At 47.8% G+C, this 25071-nt stretch overlaps 1 protein-coding gene across 1 annotated transcript in view; it reads right to left on the bottom strand.

Moving 5' to 3' along the window:
* The window catches only part of LOC144823647 (nicotinamide N-methyltransferase-like), a 159760-nt gene extending 136475 nt beyond the window's left edge, over positions 1-23285 (bottom strand). The window contains exon 1 of the mRNA XM_078682335.1: positions 23104-23285. Within this exon, the coding sequence (XP_078538461.1) occupies positions 23104-23257 (154 nt within the window). The 5' untranslated portion in view covers positions 23258-23285. The remainder of the gene's footprint in view (positions 1-23103) is intronic.
* Positions 23286-25071: the final 1786 nt, after the last annotated feature.

Raw genomic sequence — 25071 nt, 5'->3', positions numbered from 1 at the left:
CTGGTGGAGAGCGTTGGTTGGGTGGGTGCAGGGTGGGGGGCCTGGTGGAGAGCGTTGGGTGGGTGGGTGCGGGGTCAGGGGCCTGGTAGAGAGCGTTGGGTGGGTGGGTGCAGGGTGGGGGACCTGGTGGAGAGCGTTGGGTGGGTGCAGGTTCAGGGGCCTGGTGGAGAGCATTGGGTGTGTGCAGGGTGAGAGGCCTGGTGGAGAGCGTTGGGTGGATGCCTTATGCCCTGATGCAGCCGCACTCTGCCAACTTCTGTCTTTGCCTCACTCCTCGTTGAGGGGTCGTCACTCGTGACAGCTGCATGTTGGAGAGTGTGAGGGGAGAAGGGTGCAAGGCAGAGGGGAGAAGGGAGCAAGGCAGAGGGGAGAAGGGTGCAAGGCAGAGGGGAGAAGGGTGCAAGGCAGAGGGGAGAAGGGTGCAATGCAGAGAGGAGAAGGGTGCAAGGTAGAGAAGGGTACAAGGAGGAGGAGAGAAGGGTGCACGGCAGAGGGGAGAAGGGTGCAACGGGGAGGGGGAGAAGGGTGCAAGACAGGGGAGAAGGGTGCAAGGTAGAGAAGGGTGCAAGGCAGAGAGGAGAAGGGTGCAAGGCAGAGGGCAGAAGGGTGCAATGCAGAGGGGAGAAGGGTACAAGGCAGAGGGGAGAAGGGTACAAGGCAGAGGGGAGAAGGGTGCAAGGCAGAGGGGAGAAGGGTGCAAGGCAGAGGGGAGAAGGGTGCAAGGCAGAGGGGAGAAGGGTGCAAGGCAGAGGGGAGAAGGGTGCAAGGCAGAGGGGAGAAGGGTGCAAGGCAGAGGGGAGAAGGGTGCAAGGCAGAGGGGAGAAGGGTGCAAGGCAGAGGGGAGAAGGGTGCAATGCAGAGAGGAGAAGGGTGCAAGGTAGAGAAGGGTACAAGGAGGAGGAGAGAAGGGTGCACGGCAGAGGGGAGAAGGGTGCACGGGGAGGGGGAGAAGGGTGCAAGACAGGGGAGAAGGGTGCAAGGTAGAGAAGGGTGCAAGGCAGAGAGGAGAAGGGTGCAAGGCAGAGGGCAGAAGGGTGCAATGCAGAGGGGAGAAGGGTACAAGGCAGAGGGGAGAAGGGTACAAGGCAGAGGGGAGAAGGGTGCAAGGCAGAGGGGAGAAGGGTGCAAGGCAGAGGGGAGAAGGGTGCAAGGCAGAGGGGTGAATGGTGCAAGGCAGAGGGGAAAAGGGTGCAAGGCAGAGGGGAGAAAGGTGCAAGGCAGAGGGGAGAAGGGTGCAAGGTAGAGGGCAAAAGGGTGCAAGGCAGAGGGGAGAAGGGTGCTAGGCAGAGGGGAGAAGGGTGCAAGGCAGAGGGGAGAAGGGTGGAAGGCAGCGGGGAGAAGGGTGCAAGGCAGAGGGGAGAAGGGTGCAAGGCAGAGGGGAGAAGGGTGCAAGGCAGAGGGGAGAAAGGTGCAAGGCAGAGGGGAGAAGGGTGCAATGCAGAGAGGAGAAGGGTGCAAGGTAGAGAAGGGTACAAGGAGGAGGAGAGAAGGGTGCACGGCAGAGGGGAGAAGGGTGCACGGGGAGGGGGAGAAGGGTGCAAGACAGGGGAGAAGGGTGCAAGATAGAGAAGGGTGCAAGGCAGAGAGGAGAAGGGTGCAAGGCAGAGGGCAGAAGGGTGCAATGCAGAGGGGAGAAGGGTACAAGGCAGAGGGGAGAAGGGTACAAGGCAGAGGGGAGAAGGGTGCAAGGCAGAGGGGAGAAGGGTGCAAGGCAGAGGGGAGAAGGGTGCAAGGCAGAGGGGAGAAAGGTGCAAGGCAGAGGGGAGAAGGGTGCAAGGTAGAGGGCAAAAGGGTGCAAGGCAGAGGGGAGAAGGGTGCTAGGCAGAGGGGAGAAGGGTGCAAGGCAGAGGGGAGAAGGGCGCAAGGCAGAGGGGAGAAGGGTGCAAGGCAGAGGGGAGAAGGGTGCAAGGCAGAGGGGAGAAGGGTGCAACGGGGAGGGGGAGAAGGGTGCAAGACAGGGGAGAAGGGTGCAAGGTAGAGAAGGGTGCAAGGCAGAGAGGAGAAGGGTGCAAGGCAGAGGGCAGAAGGGTGCAATGCAGAGGGGAGAAGGGTACAAGGCAGAGGGGAGAAGGGTACAAGGCAGAGGGGAGAAGGGTGCAAGGCAGAGGGGAGAAGGGTGCAAGGCAGAGGGGAGAAGGGTGCAAGGCAGAGGGGAGAAGGGTGCAAGGCAGAGGGGAGAAGGGTGCAAGGCAGAGGGGAGAAGGGTGCAAGGCAGAGGGGAGAAGGGTGCAAGGCAGAGGGGAGAAGGGTGCAAGGCAGAGGGGAGAAGGGTGCAATGCAGAGAGGAGAAGGGTGCAAGGTAGAGAAGGGTACAAGGAGGAGGAGAGAAGGGTGCACGGCAGAGGGGAGAAGGGTGCACGGGGAGGGGGAGAAGGGTGCAAGACAGGGGAGAAGGGTGCAAGGTAGAGAAGGGTGCAAGGCAGAGAGGAGAAGGGTGCAAGGCAGAGGGCAGAAGGGTGCAATGCAGAGGGGAGAAGGGTACAAGGCAGAGGGGAGAAGGGTACAAGGCAGAGGGGAGAAGGGTGCAAGGCAGAGGGGAGAAGGGTGCAAGGCAGAGGGGAGAAGGGTGCAAGGCAGAGGGGAGAATGGTGCAAGGCAGATGGGAAAAGGGTGCAAGGCAGAGAGGAGAAAGGTGCAAGGCAGAGGGGAGAAGGGTGCAAGGTAGAGGGCAAAAGGGTGCAAGGCAGAGGGGAGAAGGGTGCTAGGCAGAGGGGAGAAGGGTGCAAGGCAGAGGGGAGAAGGGTGGAAGGCAGAGGGGAGAAGGGTGCAAGGCAGAGGGGAGAAGGGTGCAAGGCAGAGGGGAGAAGGGTGCAAGGCAGAGGGGAGAAAGGTGCAAGGCAGAGGGGAGAAGGGTGCAATGCAGAGAGGAGAAGGGTGCAAGGTAGAGAAGGGTACAAGGAGGAGGAGAGAAGGGTGCACGGCAGAGGGGAGAAGGGTGCACGGGGAGGGGGAGAAGGGTGCAAGACAGGGGAGAAGGGTGCAAGGTAGAGAAGGGTGCAAGGCAGAGAGGAGAAGGGTGCAAGGCAGAGGGCAGAAGGGTGCAATGCAGAGGGGAGAAGGGTACAAGGCAGAGGGGAGAAGGGTACAAGGCAGAGGGGAGAAGGGTGCAAGGCAGAGGGGAGAAGGGTGCAAGGCAGAGGGGAGAAGGGTGCAAGGCAGAGGGGAGAATGGTGCAAGGCAGAGGGGAGAAGGGTGCAAGGCAGAGGGGAGAAAGGTGCAAGGCAGAGGGGAGAAGGGTGCAAGGTAGAGGGCAAAAGGGTGCAAGGCAGAGGGGAGAAGGGTGCTAGGCAGAGGGGAGAAGGGTGCAAGGCAGAGGGGAGAAGGGCGCAAGGCAGAGGGGAGAAGGGTGCAAGGCAGAGGGGAGAAGGGTGCAAGGCAGAGGGGAGAAGGGTGCAAGGTTGAGGTGAAGTAGGGTACAAGGGGAAGGGGGAGAAGGGTGTAAGGTAGAGGGGGAAAGGGTGCAAGGGGGATGATGATGAAGTTAAAAATGTGCCCCCCCCCCCGAAAACATTTCTGCGGATACCCATGATCAAAGCCCACCTCACGTAAACTTCTTGTAACGCCACAGAGCTCCTTGAGCCTTTCTCTAGCCTGGTTACTTTTAGTGGGAGTGCTTTATACTACTCTATGTATGCATTGAGATGTACTTTATAATATATTTGTGATTGCAAATAAAGTTTTATGACAGTGATGGCTACTCTCTGAATCCTTCATCACGTCTAGGCTTGATTCTTCATGTAGACCAGTGGTTCCCAAAGGGTGCGCTGTGGCACCCCGGTGCGCGGGTAAAAAAATGGTGGGGAGCCACGGCCAACTGCCAATTAGGTCAAGGGAGCCACGGGTCAAAAAAGTTTGGGAACCACTGCCGTAGTCCAATTGGCTGGTGACTAACGCTTGAGTGACAGTGTTCTGGTGCTGATGGGGAGCCATCTGAAGATCTTTCACAGCGTCCAAAGAGTTTAGGAGCAGGTGGAGGAGACTGCATTGATTTGGCATTTCATGGTGAGTTTGTTTTCCAGTATGAGGTCGAGGTTGTGGGAGAGGTCTGTCGGTATGGGCGAGGGCCTGAGTTTGGTGGGCCATCAGGTCTGGTTCCATGAGGAGGTGTTATTCTGGAAGATCAGCACTTCTGTCTTGTCAGTGTTGAGTTTCAGGTGTTTGGTCTTCATCCAGTCAGTAATGCTTGTCATGCAGTTGTGGACGTTTGTTCTAGTGGTTGAGATGTCTTCCGAGAGCAACCTGATAAGCTGGGTGTCATCAGCATAGGAAATTATGTTAAGGCTGTGAGTTCTGATGATGTCATCTAGTGGCATCAAGTTCATGTTGAACAGAGTGGGGCTGAGGGATTAGTCCTGTTCCTGCTTCGTCTGCAAAAAACCTAGGGGTCGTGATTGACTCCAGCCTCAGTATGTGCCAACAGGTCAATAGAACTGTATCTACCCGTTGGGGTATTATTCACATACTGAGGAAGATTAGGCATTATCTCTCACAGCAAGCAAGGAAACAACTTGCTGTTGCTCTCATCAGCTCACGGCTGGACTACTGCAATGCGCTGTATGCGGGACTGAATAGAAGTCCGCTGCAGCGCTTGCAGGTGGTCCAGAATGCAGCGGCCAGGTTCGTTCTGGATCTACCCCGGCGCACTTCGGCTACCTCTGCCAGGAAATTGCTTCACTGGCTTCCCTTAGAATACCGTATACTTTTTAAGACCATGTGCATGACCTACAGGGCTTTAGCAAAAGGCACCCCCACTGGAATTGGATCCATTTTGTCCCGCTACAGCCCCTCTAGGAACTTACGTTCCTCTAACAGACTCCTTTTATCAGTCCCCCGTATTCGGAGAACCAAATGGGGTGGTAAAGCCTTTTCCATCTTGGCACCTAAGTGGTGGAACGCCCTCCCACTGGAATTAAGGTCTCTTCCCACCCTTCAGCTATTTAGAAATGCCCTGAAAACCTGTCTTTTTGTGCAGACCTATATGTAGATGTGCTGTGCCTTTTTTGATCTGTTTTGATAGGGGCCTTGATACCTTTGGGTTTTAGTTGCGCAATACAAATTGCTTTTCAATTCAGGCACTGCAGATAATGCTCTTAGGTTCAAACATGAAAGGCAGTAGGTGGTATCTCTGGGTACGTTCAGTGGGGAAGGAAGCAATGCAATTTAGGGTGTCTTCTTGGATCTCGAATGGTGGAATCTCTTGATGAAGATGTGGTGGAATACGGTGTTGACAGCAGCTGAGAGGCCAAAGAGGATTAGGGCTACTGTTTCACCTCAGTCGAGAAAGGTTCTGATGTCGTCGTTGGGGGCAATCAGGGCGGTTTCAGTGCTGTGGTTGGCACAGAAACCGGATTGGGAGACATCCAGCAGGTTGTGTCTCTCCAGGTTTTTGGCAAGCTGGGGTTTGATGGCATTCTCAAGAACTTTGGCAGGAAAGGGAAGCAGGTAGATGGGGTGGTAATTTCTGAGTTCACTGGGGTTGGCAGATGGTTTCTTGAGGAGGGATATGACCTCTGCCTGCTTCCATCCTTCAGGGAATGCAGCAATGGAGATGGATGAGTTGAGAATTGAGGTGAGCTTGGCACTGATTTTCTTGCTTCCCAGGTTAAAAATGTGATGAGGCAGGGGTCCATAGATGCTACAGCGTGGATAGAGTTATGATGGCAGTGATGTTCTGGGTGGTGAGCTATTCGCATGTGTTGAACGTGTGGTTGTGGGTAGCATGTGTTGATGTGAGGAGGTTGCTGTGGTAAGTGTGTTGGGATTCTAAGTTGCGGTAGATGCTGGATGTCATGTTGTTGAAGTAGCTTAGTAGGGTGTTGCAGAATTCCTGGGAAGGGGGATTGTGTTCTCTGTGGCTAATGGGCAGGAGAACTGTCAGACGATGGTGAAGAGTTCTTTTCTGTTGTTGCCATTTCCTTCGATGAAGTCTTCCAGGGTGTCTTATTTCATTTCCTTGAGGTATTGGTGGTAAATGTTGAGGGCTGACTTCAAGGTGGTTGGGTATGTTGGATCTCTGCTACCAACAGGCTTGTTTGGTCGGTCTGCTGGACTTGGCTGTCTTGATGGGGGGCCACTCTGTCAGCACAGTTGTTGACCCAGTCGGCAAAGTTCTGGTCGACCTGTTCCAGGTTAGTTGCAGGGACTGGCTGGCTGGTGCTGGAAGTGTACGTCTATTGGGTCCCTGTCACTTGTTCCAGCTCCGGTGGGAGAAACTGGAGTGCTTGGTTATGGAATGTGTGGGTCCTGTGATAGTGAATTTGAGGTTGGTGAGGTCAGACCGTGTGAGTTTGATGAAATAACTGTACTTGATTCTGGCACTGGCGATGAAGATAGGGTATGCTGACATGTGGGTAGCAATGTGGTTGGGGTTGGTGACCAGTTGGTTGAGTCCGATGTTTCTCAAGTTCACCAGAAGGTTGGTGGTGTTGGTGTTTTTTGGGTCATTGAGGCATAGATGAGGTCACAGAGAAAGATGTAGTGCTTGGAGTCAATCACTAAAGGGGTGATGAATTCGGTGATGGCATAACAGAAGCCGTGCCGTGGTCCTGGGGGTCTATTGGTGAAGGTGCCTCTTATGGTCATTCTGTTGTTAGTTTGGAGTTGGAAGTTGAGGTGTCCCATACTGGGTGTGATGTCATCATCAGTGGAGCGGCAACAAATTGCTTCTTTGTGGATGATGGCAATGCCTCCTCTGTGTTTGTGGTGTGTTCTTCGTGTACCATTTTGTATCCATTGGGTGTTTTGGTGGTAATGTCAGGGTTGGAGGAGGGGTTGGGCCAAGTCTCTGTGATGAAGATTACATCAGGCGAAGGTATTGATGGTATCCCAGATTTTGGTGGTGTGATTGCAGAGGAATTGGGCATTGAGCAGGAGGCATTGGAAAACATTTGTGGTGGGTGCGGTCGGTGGTGTGGGTGTGGAGAGGCTTTCGGTGCAGGCTTGAGGTCCTGAGTTTCACGTGAAGTGGCATGGGTAGCAGGTATACGGTCCTACCGTTGATCATGGGGATGTGATGCAGGAGTTGTTGTCATGGCGTGTGGGGTCCATGTCCCGGAGTTCTGCAGCCGAGTTACTCTGGGTAGCAGGAGGACTAGGGTTTGCGGCACTGGGTGCAGTCCAGGCACAGACGTGCGCAGATGGGGGCAGACAGACATCTTTTTGGTGCAACTTCGGAATGTCTGCTCAAGGGTCACGCTATGACCTTTATTAAGTAGGGTGGGGCTGGGTGCTCGTAACTTGGAGGCTTCGAAACTGGTGGGATATGTGAGCGGCAAGGTGGCTGGCACGCTTTCCAACAAAATAAAAGAGAACAGAGGCAACAACACTAAGGCTGATAAAAAAAACACGAGGTGGCTTAATGGGAAAAGAAATGGTTAGTTCCTGGTATATGGCTAACAAAACAGAAAAGTCTGACCAAGGCGGCTAAACAGCTGTAGTGTCGAAAAACATTGACAAATGCCAAACAATGTTGAGCTGAGTGCAGACGAGCAGGACCGGCCGGCAGCGGCAAGCAGCAGTAAACAGCGTGAGAGACGGAAGCAGTAAACAGTGTCAGCATCAGGGAGACCCGCTAGACTACAGTGGGGGGAGCTAGCCTAGGACTTGCTCAATGGAGTCACTCTTTGGCCTTCATTAAGTAAGTCCTGGGAGGCGGGGTGCGCGCTGTGTGGCGGGAAGCATGAGGCTCAGAAACCATCAGGAAAAGTGAGCGGTGAGCTGGACTGGTTTACTATCCAACACACCAAAAGGGAACAGAAGCACGATAATAAGTCTGCTATAAAAAAAAAGCACAAGGCCTACTAAACAGGAAAAGAAATGTTAGTCCTGGTATATTGCTAACTGAACAAGAAAAGAAAGTCTGAATTAGCAGGCTATACAGCTGTAAGGTCGGAAATCAAAGCTAAATGCCAAACAATGCTGAGCTGAGCACAGAGGGGCTGGAGCGGCTGGTGGTGGCAAGTGGTAGCAGGGAGGAGGGATAGAGTGGCAGAGGTAAACAATGGCAGTGTCAGATAGACCTGCTAGACTGCAGAGGGGGAGCTGGTACAGGACCTGCTCAATGGGGTTGCACTGCGGCCTCCATTAAGTACGTACTGGGAGAGGTGGGATGTAGGTGGAGGCAAGCGGGTGCCTCTGAAAACAGCACGATACATTAGTGGTTAGGTGGCCCGCTGGCTATCCAACAAAACAAAAGAGAACAGAGACAACAATAATAAGACTGAAGTAAAAAACACAAGGCTGACTAAACAGGAAAAGAAATGGTTAGTCCTGGTATATTGCTACCATATCAAGAAAGGAAAGTCTGACTAAGCAGGTTAAAGAGCTGTAATGTTGGAAAACAATACCATACAAGGCTGTGTGCACGGGGTGGAGCGGCCGGCGGTGGCAAGCAGCAGTCGGGAGATGGGAGAGAGTGGCATTGCTAAGCAGCGGCAGAGTCAGGGGGACCTGCTAGACTCAGCGGGGGCACTGTCACAGGTCCTGTTCAATGGGGTTGCACTGCGGCATCCATTACGTAGGTCCTGGGAGAGGGCGGGGGCTGGGTGGTGGGAAGCGGGAGGCATAGAACCGGTGGAAAATGCGAGCTTAGGGCCGGCTCGCTATCCAGCAAAACAAAAGAGTTCAGAGACAACTATAATAAGGCTGATATAAAAATCACAGGGCAGATTTACAAGAAAGTGACGCATCTCTTAGATGCGTCACTTTCCCTGTGCCACCATTAGAAACCCTTGCGCCACTATGGATGTGCTGTATTTACAATACAGTGCACCATGGCGCAAACATTGACAGATGTTTCAGAAATTCTGACGCATCTGTTGATGCAAAAGTCATGCATTGCTGGAGTTGTGTTGCAAGCACAAAGCAAGTCCAGCAATGCAGGGGACGGCAGCGTGACGCATCTCTCTAGATGTGTCACGCTATAAATGGACGAAATTTTTACGCTGCTGCTGCATCACAAAAAGTGACGCAATAGCGGCACAAAAATGACGCGAGGGGGTTGTAAATTTGCCCCCACAAGTCTAACTAAACAGGAAGAAAAATGGTTAGTCATGGTATATCACTAACTAAACAGGAAAGGAAAGTCTGGCTTAACAGAATAAAAAGCTGGAATGTTGGAAAAAAAGCCAAATGCCAAACAATGATGAGCTGAGCACAGAGAGGAGGGAACGGCTAGCGGAAACAAGCGGCAGTGGGGAGGAGGGAGAGAGCAGAAGGGGTAAATAGAGGAAGCGTTATGGAGACCCAATAGACTGCAGTGAGATCATCCGGCCAAATCTGTATAATCTTGCTGAATTTTTGACTAATTCTGCATGATTACTCCATGCTGTATCACGCGAGTTACGCCCACCCCTACATTAAATGAAGTGTAGGTCTCTGCATTGACTTCTTATCATACTTGCACCTTCCCTTTGCAGTCAAATGCTGGAACTGCCTATCAAAAGTAATACAAAATAAAAAGCATTGGTAAAGCCTGTACCTCGACCTTTAAGAGCCGAAAAATATTCCCACTTGACGCCCATCTGTCACTTTACGGAAACCAGACCCAGAGTTTCCGATCACAACGATAACAATACAAACAAGCATTTGCAATGCAATAGGCCTCGCATTTACGCAAGCTTGAGTTATTGGCATTGTAAATGACAATGCCTTTTATTTATGTTTTAAAAACAAAAACATAAATAAAAGTTATTGTCTTTTACAATGCTACTAGCTCAAACTTGTGTAAATGCGAGACCAATTGCATTGCAAATGCTTGTGTGTGTTTCAATTGGTTGAACGATTTAAAGTTGAGAACAGTCCTATATAAAAAGCTAACACAAATTAAAAAAAACCTGCACACACACTAGCTCTCTCTTTCCCTCGGTCTCTCGGGCCACCAGACAAACACATACACAAAGGTACCAAAAGTTTAATTCTCACCTCCCCCATGTCCAAAGGCAGCGCCTCTCAGCCTGGCTTCTACCCCTGAGTGGTGAGTCATACAGCCGTGGTCACAAGACCACATTTGGTGCCCGGAATTGTATTTACCCAGGCTGTGAAGAACGGGCTGTCGCCATTGGGCCCGGACAGCCCTCCAAAGCCTTTCTGAGTGGTGCAAAAAGCAACATTTGCGGGTAAGGTTTATAGCATGAGGGATTTAGGACACATTTAAATGCTGCTTTTAGATGCTTTCTTTGTTGATATTTCACAAAATAATCCAGAACCATCCAGCTTGAAATGGGATGCATGTCAAGCGAAGGGCTGTTTTAGGGGATTTTCTACTTCACAAGTGTCACAAACAGTGGTAACTTAAATGACTGTAGTAATAACTTTAATTCAACTGCATTTTACGACAATAAAATGTTTACCCGAGTGTGTCATGAAAAAAGGCACTGAAATGTCACACCTAAGCACAGTGAAAAAATTGCAAAGTCGCACAATGGGAAAAAACGTGTCAGCTATGCGCGTAGGTTTTCAAAAACATATAGTGTGTGCTATTTGGGCGGTCTTTGCTACATGGTTGTAAGAGGCGGTTTGGTTGCATCTGACCTAATGGCTGCCCTAAGTGCCTCAACAGCAGAACCTGGCACTAAGTGCCTTAAAACATAACCTGGCCCTAAATCCCTCAACATCAGAACCCGGCCCTAAGTATCTGAACAGCAGAACCCTGGCCTAAGTGTCTTGATAGCAGAGCCCCGTCCTAAGTGCCTCAACAGCAGAACCCTGGCCTAAGTGCTTCGATAGCAGAACCTTGGCCTACGTGTCTCAACGGCAGAACTCTGGCCTAATTGCCTCAACAACAGAATCCAGCCCTAAACTCAACAGCAGAACCCAGGCATAAGTTTCTCGACAGCAGAACCCTGGCCTAAGTGCCTCAACAACAAAACCTGGGCATAAGTGCCTCAACAGCAAAACCCTGGCTTAGGTACCTCAACAACAGAAGAGGAGACCTCGGCCCTAGCCCTAGTCAAGGCTCATCCCTGCACAGCAGAGTGAGTATAAAGGCTGATGCTCCTGTGGTCTGCAACAGAGCTTAAGCCAAAGTGGAATTACCAACCGATGAAACCACCTCATTCATAGGAGTGGTGACCAATGAGCAGCGGCTGGATGACGTCACTCTTCTAGTGAGTGTACACTTGAGGCTCCACTCACCCTTTATTTATTATAAGATTGGGTGCTCGGGGTTCCCCAATAGTTGTTGTTTTCTTTCAGTGGGTAATAATGAGGACAGTGTAGTTGTTGTTTCATTAATTTTCTCTTTGGATTAAGTCGTTTTTTAAAGGACATCATTTTGAGTGCTTTGTTCCTGAAAGCCTCCTTATAACAAGGAACTCGAGAGACAGGACCTACAGACCAGGGCTCTCATGCAGCAGCTGAGGGACAATGAATCACACAGTAGTATCACCAATGAAATTGTGCACTGTGCATAACAAAGAGAGCAGTGAGCAGAAGGAAGAATGAAGAGAAGCCTTAAACATAAAATACTCTGATAGTAACCAGGAGACTGTCAGGGTCGCAAATGGAGAAGGTGCACAGAGGCACTGGGTCATACTGCCCAAAACAGGAGGTGAACTCTGGTTCATACTGCCCTAAACAGCAGGTGAACCCTGGTTCATACTGCCTTAAACAGGAGGTGAACCCTGGTTCATACTGCCCTGAACAGGAGGTGAACCCTGTTCACCCGCCTCCCAAGTCAGCCCTTCTCAGATGATGATGAGGCATGAAGTGCACTGGCACTTAGGTGGGCTCGTGCACACGCTGCTGTGCTCTCAGCTTCTGCGTGGTGCTCAGTGTTGTTGCGTGGTTTTTACTTCCTGTCGAGGTGGTTTCCCGAATGCGCTAATAGATTTAGAATTTCACGGGTGGATGGAGGTGCAAAAAAACACGGACGGCATAATAATGATATTATACTAAGGGGTACTGGAGACAAGGACACAACGTGAAGAGACACAGCGCGAATGCGCTGCACCGCTAGGCTAGTGGGCGGGGCTTACGGGAGACAGGGCGGTCACCAACCCCACTTCCAAAGAAACCGGACAGAAAATCAACGACTATAGCTCTCGCAAGTGAGCTGCGCATGCGCTACAATGCAGGCGAGACCTAAGGGGCGGGGCCTAAGGGAGACAGGGAGTTCAGCAACTCCACTTCCAAAGCGAGCACGCATGAGCTGCAACGCAGGCGAGTCCTAAGGGGCGGGCCTAACTGAGACAGGGTGGTCACCAACCCCACTTTCAAAGAAACCGGACAGAAAACCGACGACTATAGATCTCGCAAGCAAGCGGCGCATGAGCTGCAACGCAAGCGAGACCTAATAAATGAATGGGTTTTCACAGGTGTGATTTCCATGTGTTGCAGCACGTGTTCACATACGCAGTTTATGGCCCTTTTAGTGCCCTTTATTAAAAAGTGCCTGCATAAAAGTTATTGTGAATCAGAGCCCATATCCATAGCAGTTTGTACTGGTGCTTCGCACATCTGCTCCCCCATACATATTACATGCAGGAAGACAGCTAGTGGTTCCCCACTTATTCATAACCACAAGTGCAATTTTAAGAATTGGCAGGAAAAGGTCTATATCATGTGATCGTTCTATCTCCTTCACCTTTATACAGTAATTGAATACTAGCTGCTGCCCTCAAACAGCGCTCTGGATACATATTTCTTTCTAAATGCCAAAAATATCATTATCTGTCTGTGTATTTGCATTAAGATGCTCTAAAGTTCTTTTTTCAGCATTGATTTGTATGCATCTATAACACGACAACGCATCCTAGCAAGGCCAAAAAACAATACAAATTATTGCAAACATGGAACCCGCGTTTTGGGACTTCCAAACATTTGGGCAGATGAGGTAATCGATTTGAATACAAAGTCACATGACCAAGTCCAGTTGTCAAGGCTATGTATTATTTTTTGGTACAATGATAGTAAATGACTGTATCCTATCTGGTTGCATGGGTCACTTCTTTCTGTGTGAAAACCAGAGACAGATCAAAGATCCAGCCAGAAAATTAAGAGGATATTTAATTACAATATGGCCGACATTAGGGATTATCAGAGGTCCCACCTGCGACCCCTGGCATGCCCCTTGTGACTCATGGCAGTGTCTTTGCGACCCAATGGCAAAATCAGTGCCAGGAACAGAAGCTTTTTGTCCTTATGAACGTCAACGGGGACTTCTCTCCTTGTATTTTGTCAATTTTTTTTATAATACTACTAGTGAATAATATCACATTATTCGCTATTACTTTAATAAAAATAGCATTACAAATAGCTGGAATTTGACTTTCACTGGCAGCGTAGGTAAGCAAAAAAATGCTCATAAATATATATAGATATATATGTCATGTGCCTGCTAGCAGTTTTGAGTGTGTTTATGGAAGAGAGTGTGTGAATGTCTGTGTGTGTAGGCAGAATATGTGTGTATGTGTAAATGTGCATATGTGTGAATAAGTATTGCATATGTGTGAATAAGTATGTGTGTGTGTGTGTAAGCATGTGTATGTGTGATTGAAAGTGAAGGTCAAAGGGCATGTGAAGTCACTTCCACAATCCCTAGCATTTTGTGAATCTACGTCCATGAAAATGCAGTAATGAAACATGATGAAATAAGAATGGTAATTGCAAGGAAATGATCAGGCTCCCCCCACGACTAGAGGAGGGGCGCCCTTAGTTGCGGCATGGGATCAAGCTGAGCTCCTTGTAGGCTAGAGGTGGGGGACTGTGGGTGACGTTATGAACAGGGATGGACCCTCTGACGAAAAGGAAACAGAATCTTATGGGGGCTATTTAAGAGGGTACGTCTTGGGCCTCCTCCTCTTTGTCTCCCGGGACCCTCTCGAGGTAGCTTCAGGAGCGTCAACAACCACCCACCCATCCGGCAGTATAGCGTGTCTGGGGGCGGAACGCTGACAGTTAACAACAAAGGGGCAGACACAACAATAGCGATTCAGTGCCTGGAGGGACCCCCAGGAGGGGGTAAAATTGCAGTGTGCTTTAGGTTGGTGGGGAGGAGGGACTGGCCTGACGGTGGTCCTTGACTCTACTGCCCTAACCTGCCACTTATGGACTGAGGTCAATCTTGGGGAGGCTGCCTGTGTTCAGGTATCCCCAGCGGGCCGGTGCGCTATGCGGTGTCCTGGATTTCAAGATGTAATTTTCAACAATTTGTAATTGTTTGCTGTAGCGCATTGGGGCCTGACGGCGCAATGTGCGCAGTGGAGCGTTCAAGTGTATGGTCAACTTGATACAATGATTAACTGTAAAGTGATTCTTAATTCCTTACTGCCTTACAATGATACTGACATGAGAGTGTGATGCCATGATAATCATATATATATCAAAATAGGATACGGAGTGTGATGCTATGTGTAATCATCTATATATATATATATATATATATATATATATATATATATATATATATATATATATATTACCTACTGGCGGTCGCCAGTAGGTATATATAGTTAGGATTTTTTCTCTATGGGATTTTTGAAAATTTTATGTCTGATAACTTTGGCGTTTGTGGACGGAATTGGCTGAAATTGTCAGGAAAATGGAACATTTTGTTTCTGAGCAGCCCCTGAAAATGTGGGGGGGGTTCGTCAAGGGGGGGCCGAGAAAAAAGGGGGGTCCCAAAACGTGTTTTTAACATTGAGTTTTCCATAGGGCGGTTGGCCTCACTTTTAGCCCGAACGGCTGAATGGATTTGCACGAAACTTGGCAAAATTGTAGGGACTGGTAGCCCGATGTGCCTTTGCTAGGTCTCAATATATGTGCTCCAGTGGATTTTGAGAAATTAACGTTCAAAAAAAGATATATATCTGTAACAGCGGACCGGGCAGCGCTCCAGTTCGCGTACTTTTCGCGTTACGGAGCCTTGTGAAGCGAAGCTGATTGGTTCTCCGGCGTCTGTAAACATTCCAAACAGTCCGTAGCGGCCGCCATCTTGTCTCTCGGTAGGATCGAGAGACAAGAGGAGGGCAAAGCGAAGGGGCAAATGACCATAAGGGGGCATAGTAGATCCTCCCTGACCCCCTAGGTTTGATGTGGAGGTTTTAAAAGGGCCCCGCGGGGCAAAAAAAAAAAAATAATAATAATAATCGAACGGCTGAATGGATTTGCACGAAACTTGGCAAAAAATTAGGGACTGGTAGCCCGATGTGCCTTTGCTAGGTCTCAATATATGTGCTCCAGTGGATTTTGAGAAATTAACGTTCAAAAAAAGATATATATCTGTAACAGCGCTCCGCTTCGCGTACTTTTCGCGTTACGGAGCTTTGCGAAGCTGATTGGTTCTCCGGCGTCTGTAAACATTGCAAACAGTCCGTAGCGGCCGCCATCTTGTCTCTCAGTAGGATCGAGAGACAAGAGGAGGCCAAAGCAAAGGGGCAAATGACCATAAGGGGGCATAGTTGATCTTCCTTGACCTCTTAGGTTTGGTGTGGAGGTTTTAAAAGGACCCCGCGGGGCAAAAAAAATAAATAAATAATAATCGAACGGCTGAATGGATTTGCACGAAACTTGGCAAAATTGTAGGGACTGGTAGCCCGATGTGCCTTTGCTATGTCTCAATATATGTGCTTCAGTGGATTTTGAGAAATTAACGTTCAAAAAAAGATATATATCTGTAACAGCGCTCCGCTTCGCGGAGATAAAATTATCTCTGTATTACCTAGCTGTTGCTAACACCAGTTAGCGACCGCTAGTAGGAGATAGCGACCATCTTGGGCTCCACTTTGCATGTCAGTGATATTTATCACTAATGACATGCAAAGTGGGCATGCCAAGATGTTAGCGACTGGAAAGAGTCGCTAACATCGCTATCTCCTATTACCAACTTTTGGAGATATTCGCGCTAAGCGCGAATATCTCCAAAAAGTAACACCTGCCCTGAGCAGTTCTTAGCCATGTTATCCAATGGGAGGTGGATAACATGGCTAAGAGCATTAGCTCGGTAATGCATGAATATCGCTGACTTTTCAGCGATATAAATGCATTGCGGTGGTTTTTTATCGCATTTGCGATAAACGTTGATAATAGCAAGGTTTATCTGCGATAATTTCTGAGGATGCTTAGCGGTAAAAAATTTGTTGCTAAGCATCGTTAGGGATAAATATCGCTTAACTTTGGTAATATGCCCCAACGTCTGTTAACGTTCGATTCGAAGGAAATCAGGAAGTGTTGAAAAACATTGTCTGCGCCATCTTGCCTTTTTTCAAATGCCACACTTTTGTCGTGCACGGCAGTCATTTTAGATGCCTTGACCAGACCCACTCTCTGCACGCTGTCGATCCTTAGCATGGCTCCCCACCCTCGCAAGCATCTCCCTCAGGCACTGGTCACCCCCGCTCTCTGTCTTATGCATGGGTAATAAACCTCCCCCCATCTGCGCTGCTCTTCCCTGAGAATCACACCCTGTGCCCGCCCGACACCTCCCTTTCGCCCTATTCACTACCGCACCCTCTGACACTCCTTTTCCTCTGTGTCCGATTGTCCAGGCCGGTCCTTGGCTATCAGCTAGTCCTGCAGATGTAGTTTATGGCCCCAGCTGTAAAGAATCACCGCTCTTCAAAGGAGTTATAGTAGATCAAGGCCCACACTCGATGAGATCCGTCACAGCACACGCGTTCCTACTATCTGAAAACCATCCTGTATTGTGATTGGGGAGGGGACCGAGCCTGAAGCGGAAGATTCCAGGGATGACTCTTTGTACATCAAAGTTTTTACAATTATGTGTCACATTAAAAATATATAGCACTCCAACAAAGTAGTAGGATTATAAAACTTTAATAACTTATAAATATATACAACAAAACAAAAACAGTAAAAACATTTAAACATTTTTAGGGAAAAAGAAGGAAGTAGCGGTCGGTTGTGCGAATAGTCCCAACGCAGCACAACGTCCAGATTTCTGGACGTCACCCAGGTGATGTTGTCTGGGTGCCGCACTGATTTTGGTATCCGGCGTGGGGCGTCGCGGGGGGTGGGTCGTCAGTAGCGGTCTGTTGTGCGAATAGTTCCAAGGCAGCAGAACGATGGCACCAAGGTGATGTCCAGTAAGTTGCCGCCCTCCGAATAACGGCGTGGGGCGCCCCGGGGGGGGGGGAGGCGGCGTGAACGGGCCTCTCCAGGTGGAGTCTCGTCTGCTGTAGTGGGGCGCCCCTTTACCGTTTCAGTTGCCATTCCGTCAGCTTTTGGTCCACTGTGTCAAAAGCCGCAATTCAGCTGAGTTGCGCCCACTCTTGCGGTGCAGCGATAGGCGGCTGTCACAGGACTCTCAAAATGGCAGCAGGCTCTTTCCTTTTTGGGCCTGGTCCACTGAAATGGCCCTGGGACATCTTGGAAATCGGACGCTTGTCTGCTAGGTCTTGGACCCCATTCTCGAAAGCGTCCCCTCCGCCTTGAGGATTCAACAAAAGTTTTGGGGGCCCCCGACTCCTGCAGGCTTCTGGTGGGGAGCGGCTGCCATGATTGCTCGCGGAATGACCACGACGGAGCCACGAGATGGTGGTGCTTTCATGCTGACGCCAGCTTCAGTCTGAAACATCCAGAAACAAGGTGGGGCTTTCATCGTTTGGGAAAAAAAAAAAGTTTTCATCCAATGAAAAGTGTTATTTTTAGGTCATATGATCAAGCCTTCCATCATTAGGAAACCAAAAGTAAAATGAACCAATGAAAAGTTTTATAAACAAGTCACATGACCTGTTATGCGGCATAGGGGATAAAATGCGGAGAAAATACGTTGGCACGTGAGGCGGCGTCAGTAGCGGACCGATGTGCGAATAGGCCGAAGGCAACACAACGCGCCAAGATCCGGATGGCACCGAGGTGGTGTCCAGCAAGTTGCAGCACTGGTGTGGCCATCCTACAATGCTGAAAGTCGGCGTGGGGCGCCCCGTTGGCCTGTGAGTTCGCGTCAGTAGCGGACCGATGTGCGAATAGGCCGAAGGCAGCACAACGCGCCAAGATCCGGATGGCACCGAGGTGGTGTCTAGTAAGTTGCCGCACTGGTGTGGCCATCCTACAGTGTTGAAAGTCTGCGTGGGGCGCCCCGTTGGCCTGTGAGATGGCGTCAGTAGCGGACCGATGTGCGAATGGGGCCAAAGGCAGCGCAACAATATTTTCTGAATAGAAGACACCACAAGGCGCTGAGATGCCAAGATCCGGATGGCACCGAGGTGGTGTCTAGCAAGTTGCCGCACTGGTGTGGCCATCCTACAATGGTAAAAGTCGGCGTGGGGCGCCCCGTTGGCCTGTGAGATGGTGTCAGTAGCGGACCGATGTGCGAATGGGGCCAAAGGCAGCTCAACAATATTTTCTGAATAGAAGACACCACTAGGCGCTGAGATGCCAAGATCCGGATGGCACCGAGGTGGTGTCTAGCAAGTTGCTGTACTGGTGTGGCCATCCTACAATGCTGAAAGTCGGTGTGGGGCGCCCCATTAGCCTGTGAGATGGCGTCAGTAGCGGACCGATGTGCGAATGGGGCCAAAGGCAGCGCAACAATATTTTCTGACTAGAAGACACCACAAGGCGCTGAGATGCCAAGATCCGGATGGCACCGAGGTGGTGTCTAGCAAGTTGCCGTACTGGTGTGGCCATCCTACAATGCTGAAAGTAGGCGTGGGGCGCCCCGTTGGCCTGTGAGGTGGCGTCAGTAGCGGACCGATGTGCGAATGGGGCCAAAGGCAGCGCAACAATATTTTCTGAATAGAAGACACCACAAGGCGCTGAGATTCGGTTACCACCGAGGTGATGTCTAGCAAGTTGCCGCACTGGTGTGGCCATCCTACAATACTGCTCCGAATAACGGCGTGGGGTGCCCAAAGGGGGGGGGGGGAGGCGGCGTGAACGGGCCTTCCTAGGTGGAGGCTCGTCTGCTGTAGTGGGGCGCCCCTTTACCGTTTCAGTTGCCATTTAGCTGAGTTTCGGCCGCTCTTGATGCTACAGCGACAGGCGGCTGCAACAGGACTCTCAAAATGGCGGCCTGTTCTTTGGATTGGGGCCTGGTCCACTAAAATGGCCCTGGGACACCTTAGAACTCGGACGCTCAAATTTTTTTCCTTTCCTCTACATGCAAAAAAAGGTAAATGCCCGGTACGTTACACGCTTCATCTGCCACGATGTACTCTCCAGAGGAACCGAAAAAAAATATAGTTATGGTAACTATACCATGCATCGTCATATGGAGAGGTGGCACCAATTAATTATAGTGCTGCATAAAAGAGAGATTTGGAGGAGAACCCCCGACCTGCCAGTACATTCATCAAAGAAGTGGCACTGACAGCATCAGAGGCAAGTGAAACGGTCCCAAATATTTAGAAGAACTTTGGAAAGATTAAAATGACATGTTTAGATTGTGGTAAATTAATTTCATGTGGACAGATGAGTGTTACTCTAATAAATACAGCATATGAACATCATCATAGTCGATGGTTGGTAGAGACATTTTGACTATATCCTGGACCTGCCCGTCCTCGCCCAAAATGGCGCCGGAATAAATGGGACTCGTAACTCCTTGTTGTGTACTCGTTGCACAACCTTGATATCACGAGATACGTATGCAGTTTTGAAGCACATGGCGGGCGGGGACGAGAATTGATTGAATATTTCGACATCTCTATTGATATTAAGTTCTGATGTGTTATTGATTACTGTACTATTGAAAGTTCGAATTAACGTCACCCATGGTACTTGCCCGCAAATGTATATCTAGATAATTTTATTGTAACTGGCCCTGTCGTATTTTAATTATAAAATGTACGTCCACCGATTCCGCAACTGTTAGACACCTTAGTTCTTGCAACCTAATGGCCCGCCCATTACGTTCCTCTACAGTGTAAATGTCTACTCATCATATACGATTACAGTTTGCTCCGTGGCCGGCCCACGTGGTTATAGGCTCGTATTTGTATAATGAAATTTTCACAATAAAGGTTTTTAAAAGAAAACATGGTAGTAGTATATACATTGGTAAAGTTTTTAATAATAGTCACTGTTTTAGAATCAGTAAAAGGCAAGTGAAATAAAGCAGACCAATTACATAAAGGGTAAAAGGTATAATACGCAGGAACGCAGTAAAGATAAATGGTCAAGGGCTGTTGTGTTTTCTACTCCTGCAACATAAAGTGATCGATAAGAATCTCATATTCAGGCGTATCGGCGACTAAGACAGCAGGTCGACCCTCTTTTGCTCAACGGCTCCGTCATGGGACGAAGAAACGCCCTTTTTCTCGAAAAAAGAATATATTTTACTTGCAGGACAGTTGTAAATTTTCCGGGAAAGTACATTAGCCTGGAACATTATAATATATATTTAAGAAAAAATAATGTTCGGAAGTAATAAAAAGCGTAATTTTTAGGTCATATGACCAAGCCTTTCATCATTAGAATAAGAAAAGTAAAATGAACCAATGAAAAGTTTTATTAACAAGTCACATGACCTGTTATGCTTACGTTACGCGCTGCGCGTCGCGCCCCGGATGACTTCCGGATGCCCTAACGCGGCGCGTCATATGACGCATTACGCGACAACGCAGGTCCAGAATATAGTCAAAATGTCTCCACCAACCAGCGGTCGGAACACAACCCCTTTCAGCAGGCTAAATAGTTCTGTTAAATGACAACAGAAGGGACAGGCAACAAGAACCATCAGTTAAAGAGGGGAGGGCTAGTTCTTCTCTACCGGGTTACGTTGGGGCGCTACCGGAACTGATCGAATTGGTAGTCTACAGTGTTTCTGGATGTTTCAGACCGAAGCTGGGGTTAGCATGAGAGCACCACCATTTCGTAGCTCCGTCGTGGCCATTCCGCGAGCAATCATGGCATCCGCTCTTTATCGTTATTTTGGGCGGGGTGGGTGGCGGTGCCGAGCTGTATTGCAGCCATCATGGTGTGGAGTTCAGTTCATCTGACTAGTTTCGTATTTGTCATGAGGGGTTGTTCCTAATGTTTCTATTTTAGCGAGGTCAAAAAGAGATCCCATTAGTGGCCTACTGATTTTGCTCGATTCCTTTTGTTTTTTTACACGATTTTTCATTATCTGCAAAGACTAAACAGAGTATTGCGACTCTGTGTTTGTTTGTAAATAGAGAATGAACCAAAGAGAACCAATTCTAAAACAGTAAATGCTTGGATAACAATCAATCAAATGGAGAGAGAAGCAGGCACGACGTATTACAACGGGGGCAAAGGCCTGCGTTAACTACATTTCACTATCTGCAAAGAGAGAGTACTCCTAATAGAAATGAGGGGGGGGGCAGCATTCAAAGCAGATCAGTGTGCATAAACACGAAAATGTTTTTACTTACCACGTACTTGACATTCGACAGCTTATGATATTTGCTATTAAAAAACCATTGAAATTCACTGAAAAAACCATAGGTTATAGACCATATATAGTTAGGAATTAGCATTTACAAAACCTTGAAAATTCACTGAAAAAACCATAGGTTATAGACCATATATCGTTAGGAATTAGCATTTAAAAAACCTTATTTTACTCACACAAAACCATTGAAATTCCATATATAGTTAGTTGCACTAACTATATATCGCGCACCCGCAATCCACTGCTGATGATGTCTCATATTACATCATTCATGACATGGTCAGTGACATCACTGATGACATCACTGATGACATCTCAAATGACATCACTGATGACATCACTGATGACATCTCATTTGACATCAATGACCACATCACTGATGATATCATTCATGTGACAATACAATGCATCTCCTCACATTTTAATATAACCTCTGTTTCACCCAGTGTTAAATACAGAGTATAATTTTTGAAACCATTGGCACACCAATACTAGTTACTACATACGCACTCACTGATTCCTATGTCTACACGCACATTCACTCATTCACCCATACAATCATTCATACATACAATCACTCATCTTTACAACACTATCATATGCACTCATACACCTATACAGACACTCACACTCTGCCACTCATCCATGGAGTTACTCACACACCTAGTCAGTCCTGTAAAGAATCAATGACACTTCCATTTTCTTGTCTATACAGTTAAACATAGAGCACCTTACATTTTCAAACATATACTAACACATACTTACCTTCTTATACAATCATTGATACAAGTACACATTGATCTGCACAGTCACACACCTCCCAGCCAGCCACACACACACTCAGTCTCCCATACAAATACTTGGACAATCAATCAGTAACCCATATAGTTAATCATATAGCTACTGATCAACACATGCAGCAGTTTACAGAACAACAGACATAATGATGCACAAATTAAGACAGTTTAGTCACTAACCCATGCAGTCAGTGAGACACATTTAATCACTCACTCATACATTCAGTCATGCACCTACTAAATCCTTTGTCCAGACACTTATACTTCCACTCATTCTTCAATATGTAAGACACATTTTAACTTTACAGAAACATACAGTCACTGGATGTTGTCATCAGTGATGTCATCAGTGATGTCATCAGTGATGTCATTTGAGATGTCATCAGTGATGTCATCAGTGATGTCACTGACCATATCATGAATGATGTAATATGTGACATCATCAGCAGTGGATTGCGGGTGCGCGATATATAGTTAGTGCAACTAACTATATATGGAATTTCAATGGTTTTGTGTGAGTAAAATAAGGTTTTTTAAATGCTAATTCCTAACGATATATGGTCTATAACCTATTGTTTTTTCAGTGAATTTTCAAGGTTTTGTAAATGCTAATTCCTAACTATATATGGTCTATAACCTATGGTTTTTTCAGTGAATATATATATATATATATATATATATATATCCAAGTAGGATAATGGTACTCTCCTAGTAGATGGTGGAGTATTTTCATGTTTTGATTTGAATAAATTCTACGCCTTGGACACTAATAACTGGTCTGGTGATTCCTTGGGCTTAGTACCGTATTTGGGCATGACAGGGGCCTGGGCGGTGAAGGATGATGGGAAGTGGAGCTGGGTGGAGAGAAAAAGTGTCAAGTTGTGCGCACACTATAACTCTGAAACAATTAAATAAAATGTCGCATTCACGTGCACACATTCACCTGCTAAAATAAAATTGCAAAATCAATGCATTCATTTTGCTACTTGCCTGATGAGAACGTTTTATGTAGATTTTCCAGTATGAAGGTCAAAATGGGATATTCGACATATTCTTCAGAGTTTGGATTGTAGTAGGTTTGAAAAAATCTCTCTGTATCAAACTCCTTCTGATACAAATCTTTTAAGTCGGATACGGATTCCATAGCTTCAATATCTGGAACAAAATGAGGAAATTGTATCTCATACAGCGCCTTTTATAGTGGAGGCAGCCAAATGGAGCTTATGTAACCACTCCGTTTACAATGCTCCTTTGCTTTGAGCAAAGTGAGGCGAGCCAGAAAAAACACAGCAACTGTTTCAATCACGAGTTAGGCCAAGTAATTGCTGACTCGGTACACATACTGCACCCTAGTGGGACGTGGAGAGTTAAGTCACTGAAATAGCTTTTGGGTAATGCAGTCTGGTTTTGCAATCAGTGGGTAGGACAGGCAGCCGATCTCGTGCAGCGAAGAGGTCCGTCTAATGGCGCCAGGACAAAGGGGGAAGCTAGGCACGATTACAAACTTGAGCTGGACTGTATATTGAAAACAATGCTCTATACATCCACCTAATTTTGCCCTTGTGTTCCGTACATCTCTTGTGCCCAATTGCATCAACATGACATCAAGGGTAGTAAGTGAATAAAACGATCAGGAGAATGATCAAAGTGCTGCACTTAATTTTCATTGATGATTATTATATGCATCAGTAGTTCTCAGTTTATTTCATTTGCACGTCTCATTTATCTTTTATACTGAAGGTTGGTTGCTGCTCTCTAAACAGAACTGAAGAAATCATATTTTTTTTAAATGTCAAATAAATCATATCTCATTGTGTCATTTCACTAATATGCTCTACCATTCCTTGTTTTAGCTTTGATGTGTGTTCATCTGTAGCTTAAAGACCCATCCTAGCAAGGGAAAAACAAAACATTATTGTAAACACGGGGACAGCCGTGATGGAACCTCCTAACTATGTTCAGATTAGGTAAGTAATTGACTTGAATACATAGTCACACCGCCAATTCTATTTGGCAGTGCTATGTATTATTTTGTGGCACAATTATAATAAATGACTGTATCCAATATGATTGCATGGGGTAACATCTTTTGGGTGTTTACCAGAGAGGAATCAAGGTTCATGCCACCAAATTAAGAGGATATTTCATTACGACACCGAACTAGTGAAACGTGGTGAAATAATGATTAATGTAATAAAATAAATCAGAAACAGTTAAATAAACCGTAAAGTTTACTCAACCTGCTAAAATAAAAATAAGAAGTAAAAGCAGCCATTTCGCTCCCTCCCTTATGAGAAGATTTTATGCAGAATTTCCAGTTCGAAAGGGAAAAAAACAGCCCTGGGCATATGCATCAGAATGTAGATTGTAGTACATTTGAAATGAGCTCTCAGTATCAAATCCTTTTCACAGAAATCTTTCAAGTCGGATACAGATTCCACTGTGTTAGTTTAAATATCGAAAACAAAAACTCAAAGCGCCTTTCATAAGGGTTGGAAATGGATCATTAATACTCTGCCAGGCTTGTGATGGGCCTTGTGAAAGCCAAAGAATCAGAGGCGTAACGAAACTTGACCCCCCCCCCACCCCCCTGCAACCCCCCTCCCGAGGTTTATGGAGGGGCCACTGCTCCGGATTTAATCCGGAGCTCTCAGGCCAGAGTAGTGTGCTGAGGGGGCCCCCTGCTTCTCAACCCCCTCCCCAACGCCGTGGTTGCAGGGGCCTGTGTTACACCACTGCAAAGAAAACGTATGTGACCTCTGAGTTCACAATTCTCCTCATCTTTGAATAAAGCAGTGCTAGCCAACAAATCCAGCTACAGCTTCAATCACGAGTTGGGGGAAGGTCTTGTTACTAAATTATGCCGACCAGTAGGTATACGTCCTGTTCCTAACCGCACATACTTAGCCGGGTAAGGGGTGGGGGAATTAGGTCATAGAATTGTGACTGCATGTCTTT

Source organism: Lissotriton helveticus, chromosome 3_1 (genome assembly GCF_964261635.1).
Source record: "Lissotriton helveticus chromosome 3_1, aLisHel1.1, whole genome shotgun sequence".
NCBI classification, from domain to species: Eukaryota; Metazoa; Chordata; class Amphibia; order Caudata; family Salamandridae; genus Lissotriton; species Lissotriton helveticus.
The sequence above is the reverse complement of the archived record's forward strand: the minus strand, read 5'-3'. Positions and strand labels throughout refer to the sequence as shown.